At 34.7% G+C, this 21,972-nt stretch overlaps 2 protein-coding genes across 2 annotated transcripts; both read left to right on the top strand.

The window, feature by feature from the left end:
- Positions 1-1,188: 1,188 nt before the first annotated feature.
- On the top strand, positions 1,189-7,643 carry LOC111470597. The gene is made up of 3 exons (XM_023116155.1): positions 1,189-1,492; positions 1,807-1,871; positions 6,100-7,643. The coding sequence occupies exon 3, from the start codon at positions 6,113-6,115 to the stop codon at positions 7,172-7,174; it is 1,062 nt and encodes a 353-aa protein (XP_022971923.1). The 5' UTR covers positions 1,189-1,492; positions 1,807-1,871; positions 6,100-6,112; the 3' UTR covers positions 7,175-7,643.
- Positions 7,644-10,451: 2,808 nt separating this feature from the next.
- LOC111470610 (partner of Y14 and mago-like) lies at positions 10,452-19,543 on the top strand. The gene is made up of 4 exons (XM_023116171.1): positions 10,452-10,786; positions 12,019-12,135; positions 17,359-17,589; positions 19,112-19,543. Exons 1-4 carry the CDS (start codon positions 10,589-10,591, stop codon positions 19,256-19,258), a joined length of 693 nt encoding a protein of 230 aa, XP_022971939.1. The 5' UTR covers positions 10,452-10,588; the 3' UTR covers positions 19,259-19,543.
- Positions 19,544-21,972: the final 2,429 nt, after the last annotated feature.

Here is a 21,972-nt window from a genome sequence, read left to right as displayed (position 1 = left end):
TTTGGAAGGTTAAATTAATATTTAATATATTAAATATATTAAATAAATAGAGAAAATATATTTAATTTAAATGTTGAAATTAATATTTAATATATGAGATTGGTTAAATATAAAATGAGACAAATATATTAATTTAAAAAGTTCAAATTAATATTTAATATATAATATATTTATTGGATTTGATATAATTAAATATTAAATCAATTAATGATACATTAAATAAAAATATATGTGAAATTTGAATAAGATTTCAATTAAATTATCTTATCATATTTACCTAAATTAGTTAAATATATATTAAGTTATATGTTTATAAAAGATATTAAATATGTAAATATATTATTTGACAAATATTCTCCAAAAATTCCTATAAACAGGACTTCGGTTGAACCAAAGATATATGAATCTCTTCTACTTCTTCTGAAATTAAATTTTGAGAGAATTCTCGAAACTTTCTTTCTCCAATCCCTTTGGGATTTTCTTTGAATAGGTTCGGAGGGTTCATACAAGGTAGAGTTCATGCTTTCAAATTTCTTGTTTTGTTTTAATTCTTAATAAAATCAAAATGATTACGAATGCTTCACATTCCTTTAGGCATTGTATCAAAGACCATGAAACTATTACATTTATTTTTATAAATCTTAGATTAGGTTAGTGTAGGGCATTGTTATTTTAATATTTTATTTAATTTTTGTTTTAATTTACTCTAAAATCTTTTCGTAAGCACACAAGACCATAACATCGTTTTAAATTAATGTTTCGACATACAGAAATTATGTCATACATGTGTAACGACTCTAAGACAATTATAAAACACATGATCCAACTCATATTTATTAATTAGGAAGGACACACTCATGTGCTCTCAACCATCTTTAAATCTAATAAATACTCTTATTATATCTTAAAATTATATTATCTTATTGAGAAAATGGATAAAGTATTTGGTATTGATATGTTGAGTGAGAATAAAATTTGGGCTTTATGGTTGCGTGTCACCTTAACAGCCGTCCAAGCAACCTCACCTCCTCCCTCAGATCAAATCTCCGATCTCATCCCTTCCACCGTTGGATGAGAATCTGAGGGTTCACATGGGCGTGGAAAAGAGCCCACGTGATAGCTCTACGCCCACTCGCTCCATGGCGAGTGGTATCACGCGCTTCTCTTTCTCTTCTCCCATGATGTACGAACGTTGTAGAGAGGAGGAGAAAGTGGTGGCGTGGAAATGACTCTTAACGATTCGCTTTCTTCTCTCTCTTGTTTGGTAATGGAATGAGGAGAGAGAGAGAGAGAGAGAGAGAGAGCTTGTTTCTTCCCTTTCTTCTCCGTTCTGCTCGTAACTCCTTCGATTTCTTCGCCTCCGTCTTCCATGTGCTCCTCCTAAACCCTAACTCTCTCCTCACTCCCCCATTGCTGCCCTCTCTCTTTTTCTTTCAATCCTGCTCTACCGTGTTCTCAGCGTCTGCTTTTCTGGTTTTCCTTTTCTCTCTCGGTAATTTTCCTTATCGGTTCAAATGCTGTATGTTTCATGTTTGTTCTAATTCTTATCATTTTTTTTTATGTTTTCTATCTCTAGAGGGATTTGTCTGCTTTATAATCTATGTTTCTTTTAATTTATTGTTTGTTTGATTGATTCACATGGTTAAAAGTCAAGGCCATGTGCGACTTCAGTTGTCTAATCAATTTCGCATCCTTTTGATTCTTGCGGATTGCTTCGTTAACTATGCTCTTGTTCTTAGCTATCTGCTATTTTTACGACTCCTTAAATGATAGTCTGTTTTTTTTTTTGCGTTAATGGTATTGCAGGCGAAGTTCGATCTCTCCCTTCTGACTTCTCGGTGATCTAGATTTCCTTGAACTTTTTGAAGCTGGTGAGTGTTGGCCTTCTGATTTTGATGTTTTTCTTTCGGAGTTGATGATCTGGAAATTGTTGATGATCTCGTAGACTTTTTTGCTTCGTACTGCAGGCATGCCATTTCTTGTATGTTTTGACATTTAAACAACGATTTATTTGTTTCCAGGAGTTCTTTAAGATGCTACTGTCTATCCTTGATTATAGAAGTTAGTTTCCGTTGTTGAATGCTGGGTAGTGGATATTTGATCTGAATTTCATTCCCAATTGTCATTAATACTAGTTGATTTTGAAGAAATTTCTTGGCTAATTAGATTCATATCTTTGACCTTCTTGTGAAACTGTTATCCAAAGCCATTTTGTGTTTTTGTTTTCATCTAAAAAACGTGTGTTAAATTATTGTGTACATTGAAATTAATTTTCAAAATTCGTGATTTGGAAAGAAAGAGTAACTTCATTTGTTCTGAAAAGAATAAATCACATGTGAGATTAAAGTAAAGGAAAATAAGAAAAAGAGAATTTTATAGTACAGCTGTCCATTTGCTAAATTTTTGTTCTAATGCACGTAAAGTTATTTGGAAAATAGTTCTTAAACAAACCTTCAATTTTTTTTTTTGGTTAAATATAAACTTAGTCTCTAATACTTGCTTTTCTATTTAATGCCTAAACTTTTAGATTTTCAATTATGTTCCTGTTTGTTGAAATGTGGTTATATGAATAATATTGTGACATGCTTATTGGACAAATGGAAGGGACTAATCAACATGGCAAAATAAGTTGGAATCGTTTGTAAAATGCATCCAATATGTCTCTTAATAAAGAGAGTATGTTTGCATGTAATACATACCTTAATGATTCTACCAGTGTTAGATTCTTTGTTACGCGTTTTATTCTTTCATTCAATGTATCTATCAATGGTACTCTAATATGATTTAAGACAAATCTATGCCAGTTATTGAAAATTGCTTTATAGCAAAACAAAATCCTAGAATGCAATTTTTAAGTGGTTAATTGTATTACTTCATGTAGGTTTGGAAGCATGATTGTCTTTTTTTTTTTAAAAATAAAATAAAATAAGAAACAATATAAATTGATGTATGAAATTTTCAGAAGGGATGAATAATCCATGATGATTACAAAGACATTTCCTGTCATACAAAAGATGAATCAAGTTGAAGCATCCCTTTTGTTTTTGGAGTTCATCAGCCTTAAGAACAATTGGAAATGTTTTTGGAGCTTTTTTGATTACGCTGATTGTAACTTTGCTCTTATTGGTTGTATGGAGGTCGCAATTAAAGTGAATAATAACTATTGTAGCTTTATTCCCTTTGAGGTTAAATGGATGGAGAATGATTTCTTCTTTATGGTCCTCGTAAGTTACTAGAAGAGATCCTTAAGCAGGTGCACGAGGAGGAATCGGGGAAGTTTTGCCCTTCTCAAAGAATTTGGCTAGGGCCCTAAAAAATGGAAGTTGTGCTTCAGGTCAATTCCCTTCAAAAGGGAATTCTTCTAAAGGTGTGGCAAAGGAAAAAAATTCAAAATCAAAAGAACTTGTTAGCTTATTAAGATCTTGGGAAAATGAAGTGCTGGAAGTCCCCATGGACAACAATAGTGAAGTTTTCCTTTGGGCTTTGGTATTGAAGGGTTTTATTTTTATTTTATTTTATTTTTTTATATTTATTTATTTTTTAATTGCCCATTAAGTCTTATTTGACAGGACTGGAGACCTTTTCTTTGATGGCTTCCTTTTTGTGTGCTTGTTTTTTGGATGCCCGTGTCTTCTTTCTTTTTTTTTCTCCTTAAGGAAAGATGTTTATTCATAGAAAAAGAAAAAGAAAAAGAAAAAAAAAAGGTGAAGAGACAAAGCAGATTAGGAGTAAGCAGAGCCATGATGTTTCCCCATGAAGCTTCTATCTTGGAATTTTTTAGGCCTTGGAGCTCCCAATAATAGAGTTCTGGTCAAGGATACGATTAGCAAAATGAACCCTGATGTGGTTCTCCTCCTAGAAATAAAGTTCAATTCTTTGAATAGAAGACTAATCAAGTCTAGCTGATGCTCAAGAAAAGTTGACTCATAATCAACTTGTTATATGATGTTGGAGGTGTTCATCCATTTCTTAGGATAGGGATGGTTATTTGGCAAACCACTTCTTGACTTCTTTGTGGAACATTCTCCTTTAAAAGAATAGGAGAATTCTTTAAAGAAGTTAGAGGGTGGAAGGGCTCTAGAGGCTCATCTTCACAAAAAAATTTCCTTGCCTATCCATGGACCACCAATTAAGAGCCTCAAGCATCCAGTCTACGACTGATCTAGGCAAAAAGCTGGACATTCCAACTTTATTCCATAGTGAGCTCCAACCCTTGAAGCGTATGGGTAATGGAAAAAGGACTTTCTTCATCCCTTAAACAGAGACAGCAAACTGAACGGGATAATCCCAATTGCTGAACTTTTTTTAATTCTTTCCGTGTGTATTAATGCTTCTCTATGTGGCACTCCAATGGAAACCTTAACTTTATGACCGCATCAATTTTTCCAGCCACTACAAGTGAGAATAGTACTAGTAAATGAAAGGACAGGTTAACAGCTGTGAACAAAATAAGGCAAAATAATTATCACTTTTTAACAACACTGTCGAGAATGCAATGAGGAGGAGGTTCAAAATCCATGATATGCCTGGTAGGACGCTTAATATTCCCTAATGATAACACAAGAGTGGAAGCTTGGTAAAGGAAAGATAGTCAGAGGGTACTTACAGAGGATTAAATTGATAGTAAGAGTTAATTTACCTCTGGAGATTAAGGTCTTCTATTTCTGTTTTCTGGAACCTTCATTATTGGAAGGAGAATTTCATCGAATCTCCTCCCAGTGGCATTCCTACATACTTTATAGGTCACTCCCCCATTTTATTTAGCATTTGGAAAGAACTGCTTCGGTATAACAAGGTCTCAATCTATATTAATACTACACATAGGTGTCTTCTTGATCGTGACTTTTAACCCCAAAGCAGTTCCAAACAATTTAAGGATCTTAAAGACACCACTCATCTTTTTTTTTTTTTTTTCCCTTGTCTTCACTTAAAATTAGGATATCATCCACAAACATAAGATGATGAATACAGATTCATATCCCATTAATAATGACACCAGATCAGAATTATTTGCTCTGAGTGGTATCCAACTTAGGACGTTGGTCAATAGGAGAAAAGGAAGGAGGGGGAAGGGGCCAGACCACCTCTCAAGCCCCTTTAAGCTGGGATTTTACTTCTTCGTCTTCCATTAAAGAAAAAAAAAAGTAGGGAGAATGTTTTCTACTAACAATATTAACTCTTAGCTTGTTCATAGTATTATAAAATATGCTACTTTGTATTGTTGTTTTTTTTTAAAGGAAACAAAAATTTTCATTGAAATAATTAAAAGAGATGCTCTCAAAAGTACAAGAAAACCCTAGTGGGTAGAGAGAGAAAAAGAAGGCATGAAAGCATAAAAGCAATACAAAAGCAATTATAAGGGAAATATAAAAGTGTGCCAAGTAATACATACATCTTAAATATAATAATTTGCAAAGAGTTTGGAAAGAGGACACCATGTTGAGGCTTTGAGATGAGTTGAACCAAATCAGTCAATCCATGGAAGAGACGTGTAAAATTTGTTGATTCCTTTTGAACCAAATTTCAGATAGGAGAGCTTTCACTGCATTAGACCATAGCACCCGAGATTTTTGTGCTAAAGGAGGATCAACCAACAAGTGAAGAACGTTCTCCAATGTACATAATTAAAATAATTTCCACTAACATTGACTTGAGTAGGGGAAATTGAAAATTTTGTTGTCAAACATCTCTTTCAGATATACAAAACTAATAGATTGACAGGGAGATGCAGTGCAGAGGAAGCTTACTTTGTAGAACCTCATAACATTTAAAAAATGTTGGTCTCTCGATGGTTGGTTGTTGGATTATATGTATGACCTCCTTCGAGAGGTAGGAAGATTTCATCAATACATGCGGGAATTAGTTTATGCTTTTTGTGAACTTGAATTGAATCCCTTGCAAAATATTATTATTATTTGTTCATCAAATTAAGTGGATGAGGTGCATTATTTGAATGAAGACTTGGTCCTTTGTTGTAGGAGCATAAATAATTTGCAGTGTGAGGTTCATTATTTATGTCTTACAAGCCACTTAGTCTTGCTGATAAAATGGCATGCCGATTTCATATTACTTACAATTGTTTGGTTATATTCTCTACAGGTTGAAACTTGAAATGGCCAAAGGGAGCAAGGGACGACGCAGGTTGGCTTCTCGTCAATTCAGGTCAAACCCATATCCACTCCCTTCTAAGAGGGGTTTCCCAGAGGATTTGTGCCCAAAGGATTGTGTCAGCGCTCTGGATAATAAGTACTGGGAAGATGCAACATGCTCCATATGCATGGAGTACCCACACAATGCTGTTCTTTTACTTTGTTCATCTCATGATAAGGGTTGCCGTCCCTATATGTGTGGTACGAGCCTACGTTATTCGAACTGCCTTGATCAGTACAAAAAGGCTTACACCAAAGTAATTTCATCCAACAATGCACGACCAGTAAGCGCCTCAATTGATAACCCAGGTGGTGTACAGGACCCAAGTTTGCTAGGTGAAAAACATGAAGTGACCGAGCTTGCATGCCCCCTCTGTCGTGTACAGGTGAAAGGATGGACTGTGGTTGAGCCTGCCCGAGAATATCTGAATACTAAAAAGAGGACCTGCATGCAGGATGGCTGCACGTTTGTTGGAAATTACAAGGAACTAAGGAAACACGTGAGATCAGAGCACCCATCTGCAAGGCCTTGGGAGGTGGATCCTATACTTGAACAAAAATGGAGAAGACTGGAGCGGGAACGCGAGAGGAATGATGTGATGAGCACAATCAGGTCGACAACGCCTGGAGCTGTGGTGTATGGGGATTATGTGATAGAAAGAAATAGTATTGGATTTGAATCTGAAGAAGAGGAAGAAGGGGGGTTGAATGCAAATGCTGCAGAGAGGGATGATGGGGGCTTCGGAGTGGGTTTTGATAGCAATTTGGTGAATATGTTTCTTCTGTTACATGCTTTTGGTCCATCAAGTGGCGACGACCTCAACAGACGGCTTAGACAGCCGGAGAGGATTTTGTCTCCCAGATCAAATGAAGGAGCTACTACAGGTATTATTCCCAATACCACTCCGCTTAGTAGCTTTGATTCCATTAACGAAGGCAGTGATAATGGAGGAAGTGATGAGAACAACAATGGGGGGACAAGACAGTTGGGGGGGCGTTCGAGTAGGAGACGTAGGCATAGATGATCAAATTGGGGGGGCGTGGCACAGAAACAGGAAGGAGGAGGGAGGGGGTAGGAATAGGAATAGGCATAGGAATAGGATTAGTAAGCATTTCTCAGGTACATACATAGCTTAAGAAAAAGGAGGGGAAAGTAGAAGAAATTTGAAATAAAGGAACGCAAGTTGTTGTGGTGGAGTTCTTAGCAGAATTGATGACATGTTTGGTTGCCCCATTGGAAAGGGGAGATGGAAAAGTGGGCAGGTTAGACTGTCCTCCACGTAATTTATATTGTGTATTGTATCATTCCCGGATTGCCTTGTCCTCCTCCTCTTCATCATTAACCTCATTTGGTGGTTGAAATTTACTTGTAATCATCTCAAAATTAATGTATCTTCTAGACATTGGTTCTTTTCAAAGTCATTATTAGACAAACGAAATGACACACCAATTTGTTTAGACATGGTTTATGTTACATTTTTCTTAGCTTCCAAACATTGTCTTGCATTGCTTCTTCTCTTGAATTTCAAGCTCCAAGTTCTATGCGAGATTGACTCATTTTTCTCGCCATTTTAACCTCCAACACTCTAATATTTGGAAAGAGCTGTCACAGTTTTTACAAGCTTGATCACGATTTTTGATATCCATTAGGAGTTGTTAGGGAGTTGTTGGGCTGAAGGTTTTGTTTAAAATGTCATGGAAATAAGATGTCTATGAACATGATGTCGTCTTGGAATATGATACTATCTATGTTTACTACTTTTGTTTGGTGATGCGGTTGATTCCAATAATTTTATTACATTAGTTAATTTAGATAATTAATTGGTGGTTAGTTAATTTATTTTATTAATAAAATTATTAAAATAAATTTAACCCACTAACATTCTATTTAATTTTTTATTCATTTTAGCAATTAATTTTAATCAGTATCTTCAACTAAATTAATTTAATAAAACTATATAACTTTTTTTTTCTCATGATTAGTATAATAATTAAATGGAAGAATTAATTATACCTATTATGTTTAAAAAATTAAATACAATTAATTTATCTCACTTCTAACCTAAAATACATAAATTTCAATTTATGGTCATTATTTTTGGTTTTTTCTCATACTCCCGTTATAAATTATTTGAAAATAATTAATTATCAAGAAAAAAATGAAATAAAAAATAAATGACGAAAAAGAGTTATAAATAGCAATAATATTAAACAAATAATTGAAGGAATAAAAGAGAATCATATATATAAAAAAAAATAAATAAATAAATAACAAAGAAAACAGTTAAAAGCAATAAAAAAAAATTAAATGGAAAAGAGAGAAAAAATGAACAAGGGGAGAGATTATAAAAAATAACAAAAAAAAAAACTCAATATTAATTCTCCAAAAATTCAAATATTAAATATTCACAACTTTATAATGTCGTTTACGGTTGAGATTGATTTTTTTTTCATTCGATGACTTAGGTAACTCAATCTTAATCCTGAGTTAACCATGAACTCCTGTTTATTTGGAATTATCCTTAAATTTGTATGGGTGAGAGTGGCTCAAGTTCGCCGACTCAATAGGTCTCCCATTTCAGGGGTAAGACTGGGTAAATGGATGAGTACGTGAGGTGCAAGATGGAAATCACCCACTTTTAGGGATAGAAGAGGGGTAGTTCCCTTACATATTGACTCCAGGTCTTGAACAAGGGGCCCCACCTTCTCATTAGCCTGAGAGATATTCGGTTTACTGGTTGGACCACAACTCAATTGTTCATTAGAGGATTAGTGAGACATAAGGAATAAGAAGTAACTTTAGGGGTAAAACAGTAAACTGACCCAGCTTTAGTTACGAACAACTTGTGAAAGATCGACTTACTAATCATGGTTATATCAAATGGACAGAAATATATCTATAGTGAGGGGAGTGCAACTACTAGGCTGTAGTGGAATGTCCTAGTAGTTAATGAATGCTGGTTAACAAGGTTAATGAGTTTAACCAGTTAATCTTGGATCGTTGGAGCCCATGATCTATAGGTCCATTAGGTCCCTTTGCTAGCTCATATCAGACTAAACCATGGAGCAACGTGACGAGTGAGTTCGAAGTGTTCGAATTTAAATTAGGGAGAATGCACTACATATATACGATATATTTAACCGCATTTTTGTTTTATTTACAAATTAAACAAAAAGAGAGAATTTGAGATATTTAAATAAGATTTAAATATTTTAATCAAATATGTGTCAAATTAATTGGGATTGACATTTGAATTAATATTAAATATTAATTAAATAGTTTAATTAATAATTTAATATTATTTTAATTTGAAATTAATAATTCAAATGGATTGTTAAATCAAAATGAAGAAAGTCAAAATGTTCTTCATTTAATGGAAAAAATCATGTTAGTGGAATTTATAGAGGGTGTGGCCCCTTGTTCAAGACCTGTAGTCAATACGTAAGGGAACTACCTCTCTTCTATCCCTAAAAGTGGGTAGGAGTGAATTCCATCTTGCACCCCACGTTCCCAACCATTTACTCAGTCTTACCCCTAAAATGGGAGGCCTATTGAGTCGGCGAACGAGCCACTCTCACCCATGCAAATCTAAGGATAATTCCGAATAAATCGGAGTTCATGGTTAGCTTAACATTAAGATCGAGTTACCTAGGTTATCGAATGATAAGAAAATCAGTCTCAACAATAAATGATATTATAAAGTGAGTGATTTTCTTCATGGTCCGATCTTATGCAATACTCATGGCCTAGGACGCCCTCACGCACATGTCTCCACATGTACAATTTAGTGATCACATTGTTTATATCATATACAAAAGTGGGCTGCATTCATAGTGTCTCCAAAATAAGGTACTCAGCCTTATTCTTATACTATAGATCATTTTGACTATATACTTGAATTTGATCAACTCTTATATCTCTACATATAGTTCAAATAATCATACTATAGTCAGAGTGTTTTTAGTTTATTGGATTTAGATTAATGATGGTAAAATTTACTTTATTTAATAACAATCTTTATTGAATAAACAACCATAACAACTTTATTGAAAATAAAATATGTTTTTATTTACCAATTATGAGATTTAGAACATAAAAATATTAAATATTCATAATATTGGTAATAATCTTAAAAAAAAAAAAAAGATAGAGTTAAAGTTAAGAATTCAAATTTAAATATATATCCTACCCATAAGAATTTTTTAATTTTTTTGAAAATTCAATCAACCAGTGATATAAGTTAGTTTATATGAACATCAATGGTAGTTTAAATGAACGTCAATGGTGATTTAAAAAAATAAAGAACGAGGAAAACAAAAAGAGTTGGGTGGGACACGACTTGGTCTGGCTTCGAATAATTGACATCGAAAGGCAGAAGAAATTTGTTTGAATCCGAAGCTGAGTTCTGGCAGTATCGTAATTAATTGCCTTTTATACGATGGAGAGCAGTGATGGAGGAGGTGGAGGAGAAGATCAGCTGAAGCAAATGGCGGAGCTGAGCAAAACCCTAAAAGAAGGAGAAAGGATTCTGGCGCCAACAAGGCGTCCCGATGGTACTCTTCGAAAACCCCTTCGGATTAGGGCTGGCTATGTTCCGCAGGATGAAGTCGCCATTTACCAATCCAAAGGGGCTCTGGTATGTATGCCTCATCGCTATTATCCTTTTTCCATCCTTCTTTTTTTTCCCTTCTCCATTTCTATTGAGTTTTAGTTTGCTTGCTCTGTTCTTCGTTTGCCTCGCTCCTCAAACTCATGCTAGGGAACTGAAATCATCCTTTGAGCTGCTGCCAGTTAGTGTGATGTGGCTGCAATCTAAATCACTGTATTTTCCTTCGGTGTGTTTAATGGACGAAGCTCAGTGAAATACGCGATCATTTCATTTGATGAAGCACAGAATATAAACATAGAATATGTATTGTAAAAACAATGAGATAATGGAAATTAAAGGCCCTTTTCGAGGATTTGAACCTATGATTAGATTAGAGGGAGTAGAGATTGACCGGCTTAACTGTTGAGCTTTGTATATACACGTGCCTTTTCAAGTAATTTATGGAGGATATAAGCATTTGTGTAATAAATTTCTTATATCTTTGATGGAAAGGAAATATAAAGACTGTACATGCCTCTTTGTTGATTCAATATTGCTCACATCTACAATCATGTTTCTTGAGCTGCCTCTTGTTTATCAGGACCCTCGATAGGATCATCCAGGACTCACTTAAATCCTTGCATCATCCACAGTTCGACACACAATCAGTGTGTTGAAGTGAGGTGAGGCACCCTCATTGGGCTTAGTGCCTAGGTTGCTCCTTAAATCATTAATTTTCTTTACTTAAAATTAGTGTCGGGTTTCTGCTCTTTTGTGGGGTCTTTGAGGGAGAGGAACAATAGGATTTTTAGAGGATTTGAGAGGGTCTCTAACGTCGTAACGTCCCTCATTAGGTTCAATATTTGATTCTTTTTGTAATTACTTGTATGTCTCAGTCTTCTTGATTCAGCCCCTTTCTCTAGTTGGAATACCTTTTGTGGGCTTATTGTTTTGGATGCTCTTGTTTTCTTTCATTTTTTTTCTCAATGGAAGTTAGTTTTCTCATTAAAGAAACAAAAGAGTACATAATTATGTGCAGGTTCTTTTTTTCTTTCCTGTAAAATGATGAAGATAAGCTTCTACAATTCGTACCATAGTTCGCATGAGTAAGGAAACAAATGAAATGAAAGAAGTTTTTACAAGTTCTGGAAAATTGTATGACTTAGAGTGCAAGGCAGTGACTGTTTTCTATTGTATTTCTGCTATAAGTTTAATTCCCATTTTAGTGTACCCTAGAAGTCATGTTCGTGGCATTCATGGGGATTGTTTTGTCTCTGCAGTGGAAAAAGGAGATGGCGTCCCATGATGAACCTCCTGGTTATGATCCTCCATCAGTTGTAAAGTCAAAGACCAAGTCAGCTAAGCGGAATGAGAGAAAGAAGGAGAAGCGGCTGCAGGTTTGTTTACCTACCCCTTTGGGAATGGATTCTGATGACTGTTTAAATATTGTGAGAATTTATTTGAAGAGGTTTCGTGTGAGTTCATTTTCGGTTTTTTCCCTGGGTACTATAACATGATCAACTGATATGCTGCCTGTTATTGAAACAAATTTATTTGTGATTCCCAAATGCTGAGGAAAATAACTCAAATTTATGATGCCAATTTTATGCTTATTTTAATTGTACAGAGAACAGAAAAGATTTTTCATCTCACTTTCTTTTCTTTTACCCCATCCCATGAAGTATGAGTCCGGTAGATGATGTTTTCAACTTTATGCTAAGATTTAGCATGTAAGCCCAAGCCATAGGTCTTTTTGCAAATAGCTTACACTAGTCTGTACTAACATCAATTGAATATAAGGTTTCTTTTTGCCTATAGCTCAGGCCAGTCTTTTTTCCGACTCTTAGAATATCAGGTTTGCGAGTAATAAAATAGTCAGACGGTGGAACTCCTTGAACTGGAATATAGCTGCGATGATTAGATTCAAGTAAGCCGTGGCGATTTCTAGGAATAAGAGTTTCTTTTCAGAAACTCTGAGCTGAGGTGTCTCATATAGTCTAAAAGTTCTGTAATTTAATTTTAGACCTACATTCTAATTTCTGATAGCTTTTCAGCAACCGGGGTTATGTTTTCCCATGAAGTTTTTTTTTGGGAGAACCATATATTGAAGGTTTCCAGTAGTACCCTTTCTTTTATTCCCGTGCAGCTATGGAATCCAGTTATTATACGTTCATATTCTGTTAGGACAAAATATAGATAAATATATAAGAAATTGAGCTTAAAACTGTTAATACATGCCTGCAATGTCTACTGTATGTGAAAAATCATTAAAAATCTCTCTTTAAAACATTGCCAAAAACTTAAATATTTATACATTCATTTTAAGCATAGTATTAGCATCATAAAAGTAACATGGTTGAAAATAGGAAAAACAACATCCTCTACTATCAAAATTTAGAAATAAAATGCTATTAATATATCTCAACATAAATACTACAACTTAAATGTAGAAATTTAACTATCGAGACTTGATTTCATGGCCTCCTTTGTTGAAGCTGTCATCCACACATGGTGCCCTTGCCTTTACTTGGAAAAATTAACATATATGGAGTATTTAAAAATACTCAGTAAGTGACTCCATTGTTGGGGTTGAGAAATGTAATCACATGCAACATTGTTCATGGTTGGACCTACTTTTATTGACTATTCCTTAGGCTCTACTTTTTTTTTTTTTTTTCAAGTAGAGTTAGATGCGTAGTATTTCTCTATATGTGTTCACACATGCATGCATGAACCCACTAGGTAGGCTCATGTACGTACCTTTTAAGGTCTGACAATAGGTTAGTGCATGCTCACGTTCCTGAAAACCAATGAAAAGAAAAGAGCGCATATTATGTAATGGTGTGTGCATCCATTCATGACATATTGGGTAGTAACCTGTGTTTGTGACATACAACATGCATGAAGTTTCATAATCATGATACATGGTCATGATGCACATGATACTTCTGTACATTTCATGACATAATTTCCTTAAGAGACATGCATACATGTACATGATATATCATTCATACTTATTATACATGGTTCCTCAAATGTTTCATAGTGCATAACGTGATCATAGTATCTTAACATCAATGAATCATAGACTAGAATTACATGCATCACAAACCGTTCATAAGCATATTATATCACCAGTAGTAACACGTAAATAAGCCATAAGTTACGTGTTAATCATTACATAGCATACAATTCATCCAACCTAACTCGAAAGCATTCAAATTTATGCTCATTTAAATGTAGACTTGAGCCGAAATCACTGAATTTCTTGAGTCAATATTAGTTTGATCCTATTTGTCAAGGTCTAGTTCTGAAGCTATGGTTTGGTTCGTGGTTTGGGTTTGAAGTCGAAGTTTATTAAGAGGTTCAATTTCGAAACTAACTCCAAGCTTGCTTCCTCTCTTTTCTTTCTTTCTTTCTTTCTTTCTTCTTTTTTCTTCATTTCTTTCTTCTTCTTATTCTCCAAATTGGTGTTGGCTAGAGATAAAAAAAAAGGATGGTCTGCAGATGGAGAATTAAGGAGAGAGATGCGTTGGGATGATGGAAATGGTAGGTTTGAGAGGTTATTTATAGGAGAAAAGAGAAGAGAAAGTGGACGAAATGGAGGGAAGTGGAGGAAAAGGGGAAAGTAGAGAAAATGGGGGGAAGTGAAGGAAATAGTGGAATACAAAGGGGAAGAGAAAGTGAGTTGTGTGTATTTATATATTTACTATAATCAGTACACATCTAAAAAAAAAAAAAAGTTTGTCCTTGAAAGTGCCTTAAACGAGGAATAACTCAAGATATTTTTCCATCATTTCGTCCTTTTGTTTCTATGTTGCCTATGTTGGTGGTTTTGCTAAAGTACCTTGATGAATATTATCTCTCTAGTGCGCAAGGTCTTTACTTCTCGGGCTAAAATAGTGTCATATCAATAGTAGTTTGATAACTATGGTTATAAGCAATTTCCATAAGTTGTAACTTGGAATTCAAACTGGTTATAATCTGAGGCCTTACTACTATCAAGACCAACATCCTACACTTTCCCGAACTTTACCAAAGTAACATGAGTAAATTTATGAGTGAAGCCACCCACTACTCAAATGACAGTGTAACCTTTCACTATCTTAGGTAAACCTAAAAGGAATTCTATGACACAACCTCCCATTCTCAACCAAGACTGCTTAAGGATTGTAATAAACCAACAAGTCATTGTCACATAACTTTCACTCGTTGATATCAAGTACTTATTAACATACTGCAATATTTGTTCTTCCATTTTGTAATATGCCTCCACCCTTCGGAATGTTGAACCTCTTGGTACCATTTGAATTCACTAAATAGTGGTTTGGACATATCCTTTAACAACTCTTACTTGAGGAATAACCCTCTGGGTGCACAGTTCCCTTTAGGGTGAAACATCAACTACCCATTAGCAAGAATGAAAATCCATTTGACCTGCCACTCTTAAGAACTTAGCCAATCCAGAATTTACAAATTGTGCATAAATAACTAAGTGCAAGTTTCCTTTGCGAATATAAGGTAGAACACTACCTTTTCATGTTTCCTTAGTATTCTAGCTAGTTATTTCCCCATAGCATCATTAAAATTTACTAACCTTCCTATATCCTCTACCATATCTTAATACTAGGGCCGAGGTCAATCAATTCTTTAACTTTAGAAAGCTCTACTCCAGTTTTCATTTTCCTTTTAAATCATCTCGCCAAATCTATGAAACCTATGAATTTCTGTCACCATACATGTCTAGGCCAACTACAAACTGTTTTTACTTTAACAAAGTTCATATGCTACATTCCTTAATATTTGATGTTTGAGAGAACTAACTTTGTTTATCCAAGAATCATACTTAGAAGGTTTGGTATTAAACATATGTAAGGCCCTTAAAACTGGTTTAAGGGCTCATCTTGTTGTTCTTTTTGTCTTTGATTAGCTCCTATGATCAATATAAACACTACTAAAAAACAAGTCTAGAAACCTCCTTGAAGATCTGGTTCATGAGAATTACATAAGCTATGAAGCATTAATGAGTCCAAATGCATCATAGTAACTCATAACGATCATGCTCAAACTTAAAAGAAATCTTTGAAATATTGTCCTCCTTGACTCTTATACTTGGGAAAAACATTTTTTTTTTTTTTTTTTTGTCTTTGATTAGGTCCTATGATCAATATGAACACTACTAACAAAACAAGTCTAGAAACCTCCTTGAAGAACTGGTTCATGAAAATTACATAAGTTATGAAGCATTAATGAGTCCAAGTAGTAACTCATAACTATCATGCTCAAACTTGAAAGAAATCTTTGAAATATTGTCCTCCATTACTCTTATACTTGAGAAAAACATTTGTTACAAAAAAGGAAAACATGTTCTTCCTCACTATTTTAATAGTTTTTTTATAATCAATATGCCACTGCATGGGACAATTCTTGCATCCTAATGAATAAAACTAATGTGTTCTTTGGAAAACACCCAGGTCAGGGAAGCCCAAACCTAATCTTATGTGTCTGTCTGTAACTTGAGCTGCCTCAACTCTGCTAAACTATTCTATCTAGAGTCTTAAGAATTGGAAGCAGGTTCATGACTTAGGCTCTTTATTGAAATCAACCTCTCGTGTTGATACTAATGTTGGAAAATCTCAAATACTTAATTCAACCTTAATTCCAACGTTCCCACTTTCTTCAAGATAGACTCGTTTTATTTTTTCAACTAAATCAATCATTTAATTAATTCCATGTTACTTTGACTTCCAAGTCACATCCACTAAATCTTGCTAAAGCGTTCAACCATTGACTTCTTTGTCCATACAAGCTCAAAACTTCATTTGAATAATTTTTCTTATAATCCTAGTGAATAATCATCCCAAACAAGAGGGCTATTTCCTCCAATTTCTTTGCATCACTTGCGAGGAGAGTTAACAATACTTTCCTTCACAACTAGTACTAAGTAAATATGGCAAGTAGTTTTACATGTGGTAAGTCTCGAAATACTTGAAAAATCATTTTTGGATGGGGAAATGGAGGAAATGGTGGAGTATGAAAGGGAAAAGAAGAGGTGGGGTGCTTATCTATAATTTATTTTTTACTTAACATATCTGTTTCTTATATATTTTCAATCATGGTTGTGAATATATTCACCCACTATCCATTGGGGGGCTAAGGTCACTTTTATCAAAATCTGCATGCTTTTCCTTCAGGGTAGTTCATGTAGCTCGTGTAGCCTCAGTGACTAAAAGAGAGTTTTCTTCAATAAGTCTATCTCAAATCTTTATTATGAATCAAGGTGGTAATGAAACGAAGTATTAAAATGCTAAAAAGATACTAAAAGGAATTAACCAAGCGTATATCTAATTAACCATTAACCAAGCGTTAATCCTACTACATGAATAATTAATTAGAAGTATTGTATATGCATCTTTGGATCGAACCATATGCAACTAAACCTTGTTATTTTCAGAAAGACATCTTATAACTAGAAAATTTTGTGGGTTGAGTTTATATTTTTTATATTCTTTTCCATTGTACCAGTTTAGTACTTGACCATGCTTTAGAGTTTACCGATAACCATTTATTTAATTTCTAACGAACAACCATGTCTTTTCTTCACTGTCCTTTTTCTGCAGGCAGCTGATGAAAAGGATAAAGTAATGGAACAAGTGGTTATTGGAGAAATCATTGAAGCAAAGGAATCATACGTAGATAATGGGTTGGAACCTGTCCAGTCATTAAGTTCCCAGATGAATGAACTTTCTGTTTCTACAAATCCAAAAATTGAAAACCCTTCTGAGCCAATTGATAATCTACAGTTACCTTCCAATGACATCGATAAGAGAATTAGAGCAATTAAAAAAAAGGTGAAGACACATTTGCGTTGGTAGAATATTACAAATCATCTTTGCTTCAAAGTCTCATGAAAAATTGTCAATTCATTGCATGCATATATATGTTGACTTGAATTATATTAATTTTTTTTAATATCTCGATTTCCTTATAAAGTGTGGTGTTAGGTTTAATAGTATGCATCTAAAGAATAGTTTTCATCACACTGTTAATTCCAGAACTAAAGGCATCTTGTTCGTATGGTTATGATCTAAACTTTGAAATACATTTCCCCCATGGGTACTCCTTGCTGGTCTTGCATATTGTCTGGAGTAGATGTACATGATCATAGTAAAGTTATGATATTAACTTTGAACAACATTTTTCCCATGGATACTCCTTGCTGGTCTTGCATATTGTCCGGAGTAGATGTACATGGTCTAGTTAATTAAGTTATGATGTTAAAAAATTTGAATTATATGAGATTTATGGTTTAAGTCCTAACTAGTTGTTTGTAAACTACATTAGCTAAGAATCTCATGTGCAGTCATCCACAATTGCCTTGATTTTGATTTCTTCACCTTGCTTAGGAAGGCCAAAATCTCGTTGGTTAGGTCTTTTGCTTGGTTTGTTATTTTGGGGAGGATAAACATTAGACTTCATCAAAAGATCTTCTTCTACAGTTTCGATAAGAAGATGTGAATCACGTGCTTTAGAGCTATCACTTTGACGTGAAACTTTGGAATAAATTTTTGGATATATTTATCGTCGGTTTGGCTGTCTTGAGGATGCATGCATATGGTGTAGGAGGAGCTCATTAGTTGTTCTTTTTGCAATAGGGTTGGTATCTTTGACAGACGGTTTTCTTCATTAGGTCTTCCTTACCTCATAACTGAAGCCGACAAAAACTATCTTTGACACATCTTGATTTAGTCCAAACGCCCTTCTACTCCCTTCTACTCTAGATTCTCGCACCATCTCTCATCTCTATCTACCTATATTAGCTCATAGCATTACAGAGAGAACAGTACAGTAAATATATAACAGCCTAACTAATTACAGCCCGACTATGGATGCGTTTGGATTGAGGATAACTTTTCAGATGGTTCTTGTAGATGATTCTGGTGGTGGTTTGTTGTTTCTGGAGATGCTGAAGTTAAGCTTTTGCTAAGCCGTTAAACGAAAAACTCTGATTCCTTTAAAAGAAAAGTGCTTCCTCTAAAAGCACGTTGTGTTTAGATTTACACATGTACTTTTGTTTATGTAATCAAATGCCATGAAGAACCTGCAAAGTTCTTTTAAACCTTAAGGATACTCCCAGTCCCAGCATAGGTAGCATCTAGTGGAAGGATTCAAAAGCCTATAATGTTCTGTCTTGTTCGCTTCTTCATAAACTATGTTATGCGAAATTAGTACTCATCTTGTAATGAATTATTGTTTGCACTTGACAGCTGAAGATTTGAGTTTCTTTTTCTTAAGATCTCTAAGTTTTGTTTAATTTGTCTATGTGATACAACTCTTTGATCATTTTCTTTGCTCTCTTGTTTTGGTTTGCAGATTCGAATTGCAGAAGCTCAATTGCAGAAAACACCACTGCAAGATATGAAGCCAGAGCAGATGAACAAGTTATCGAAACTCGAAAATTGGCGCTCCGAACTAATGCTTCTAGAAGAACAAAGGCTAAAACTAAATTCGTTGTCATGAATCGGTGCAGTCAGAATTATTGTTCACTTCATTTATGCTTTATGATGAAGAGACCCAGAATTACTGAACCAAAAGCGTTTCGATTTGCACTACTGAAAATCTAATCACCTGTAAAACTCCACCTTCTTTTAATGTGTTGTGTATTTGCTTTCCATTCAACTAGTTTTAGGAAGGGCTTGAACTGTAGATAGTTTTGAAGACATTGATTTTCTTTCGCCTCAACGTGATTTTTTATGTGGTCTCAAATCAAAATGACCAACGAACACTTCAGCTTGTCAAAGATTATATATATATGAATTTTATTTTGAACCATAGCCAATTTAGCAATTTGAAACTTGGGGTTTCACTCGAGTTTCTGGAGTCTTAATTTTACTAAGAGAAACGGTCTTGTACTTGAGGCTACGGCTATGTGTTTTCACTTGAGTTTTTGGAGTCTTTTTTTAGGAAGTGACCCTATGTGACAACTACCAAGTTTACTTGTGTTATCTTTCGTATTGCTTTAATCGGGTTTATGAACTAGAGGTCTTATTTGGAGACTCCTAACCATTCACACACAATAAGACCATGAACATGAAACAACCTAGATAGACTATTCTATTTGACCAGATTGACTAAAAGTTGGATGGTACAGAATCTTTAACCTATTGCATGGTGTGTGTCAAATGACATACTTTTTCAACCGTTTGATGTTGTGATCTTGACACGCTCGCGACCAGTTTTAAGGAGAATTCATGTCCCATATTCACTTTTTTGCCCGGTTTTTGGTTTTGTCGGACCTTAAGTGAGGTTTGTCTTTGCCAACCGAACATCACTTGTGCAGAATCTAAGCTTGTTTGTCCACACATGCTGCCTATGCGTGCATGTTCAATCATCTACAACACACTGACTTGCCTTTACACTAGGCCAAGTCATTCGGCTCGATTTTTTCCCTACTCGGGGCTAAGGTCTTTCATTGCAATGTCGCATCCAACATCATCTTGATTCCCAATCAACATGGCCCATATGTTTTGACGCCATCTTGAGCCACGATATGTTGTCGGCCATCGCAACTCACTTGGTCATGTCATCGAGAACGAGCCCACATGTCGTTCATAATCTCGGGACATTCCAAACATCCATCCATTTGGGTTCAATCGAGACATTGACCCTCTTGTGCCCATGCCATGTCATTTATGGATAGCATATCAAATAGTGGGTGCAAAATCTAACCTTCGACACTCGGGCTAGGGAGCAATACTGGCACACCCGTGGGGCCAGGTGCTGTCCTTGAAAGATAAATTTCAAAGTAGTTGCTCAAGACACTCGTCTCGAAATACTTGTTCTCATTGTGACACACGCAGTTGCCACATGGTAGCTTGCTGAGGTCGCAGGACTCAGTGCTGGTGGACAGATGACACCATGCCTCCCCCCTATAGTAAATTTTCAGACATTTCTAAACTGGCGGGTCTAGACATGATTTTGGTGAACGAACATACAGTGTCGTTGAGCGTACATTTAGTGTCTGATTGACATCAAATTTGGTGAGCTTTCATATTTCATATGGACAGACTTGACTCCAGAACCGAATGCACAAATTCCCTTCGAAATCCTAACTTTCGAGGTTAAGGCCCGAGTCTTACTTGACCCTTCAACAAACTTATTTGTGACGTTTATGTCTACTCGTTGTTTGTATCTTGCTTCTGTCTCGTTTTATCTTCAATACACACGTTATATAGTGTGTTGGATGATGCATCTGTTGGGATTTATGTCATAAAGCCTCGTAATTATTTATTTAATTTTTAATAATAATTTTTATTATTTTATTTATAATTTAATATTATTCATGATATGAAAATCCAAAGTTATTAATATAATTTGAACATTATGTAGTTGACATACAAGATAATCGTGTTCAAGTAATAACTTAAAGGGTTTAAAATATATGGATAAGGTTGGGTGCTTATCCTAGTAACAATATTGATACGACCCACTTTATAATTGTTACAAATGGTTTGATCCAAATCGTTCGTGTGGAGATATGTGAGTGGGATATATAATGAGTTTATATAAGACTTGACCAAATAATATTTAATCTCTCTCTATAAATTCGTTAATTGATAAGATTAATATTTCACATGATTATCATATGCGACTCGATCTTAATTCTGAGTGAGTTATGAACTCATGCCTGAGAGGGCTTAATCTTTTAATTTGCATGGGTGAGAATAGCTCTGGTGGTCGATTCAATATGCTTACCATTTTGGGGACTCGACCGAATAGGGAGTTGGAAATATAATATCATGGGATGAAATTCATTCATTTTCATATAAGAAAAGTAGATAAGTTGTTCTCTTAAGTAGTGATTTCAGGGTTTGAACAATAAGGCTCCACCCTCTCATTGGCTCGAGAGGGACTTAATTTATGATTGTAATATAAACAAATTGTTCATTAGAAAATCAGTGGTACTCAAGGTGAAAGATATAATTACAGTGGTAAGACGAACTTTTGACCCACCTGTAATTATGAACAACTTGTAAAGCATCAACTTGCTTATAATAATTACATCAATGGACATAACTTGTCGTATAGTGCATAAGAGTGCAACTCTAGGTTAATAGTGAAGTGACTTATAGTTAATGAATGAAAATTGATTAATTAATGAGTAATTATTTAATTTTGTATCATTTGAGTTTAAATTTGCTAACTAATAGTAACCTGAAAAAGATTCAATTTAA

The sequence above is a fragment of the Cucurbita maxima genome, unplaced genomic scaffold, assembly GCF_002738345.1.
Source record: "Cucurbita maxima cultivar Rimu unplaced genomic scaffold, Cmax_1.0 Cma_Scf00046, whole genome shotgun sequence".
In the NCBI taxonomy this organism is placed as follows: Eukaryota; Viridiplantae; Streptophyta; class Magnoliopsida; order Cucurbitales; family Cucurbitaceae; genus Cucurbita; species Cucurbita maxima.
Note: the sequence above shows the minus strand (reverse complement) of the source record. Positions and strands in the feature narration are given on the sequence as shown.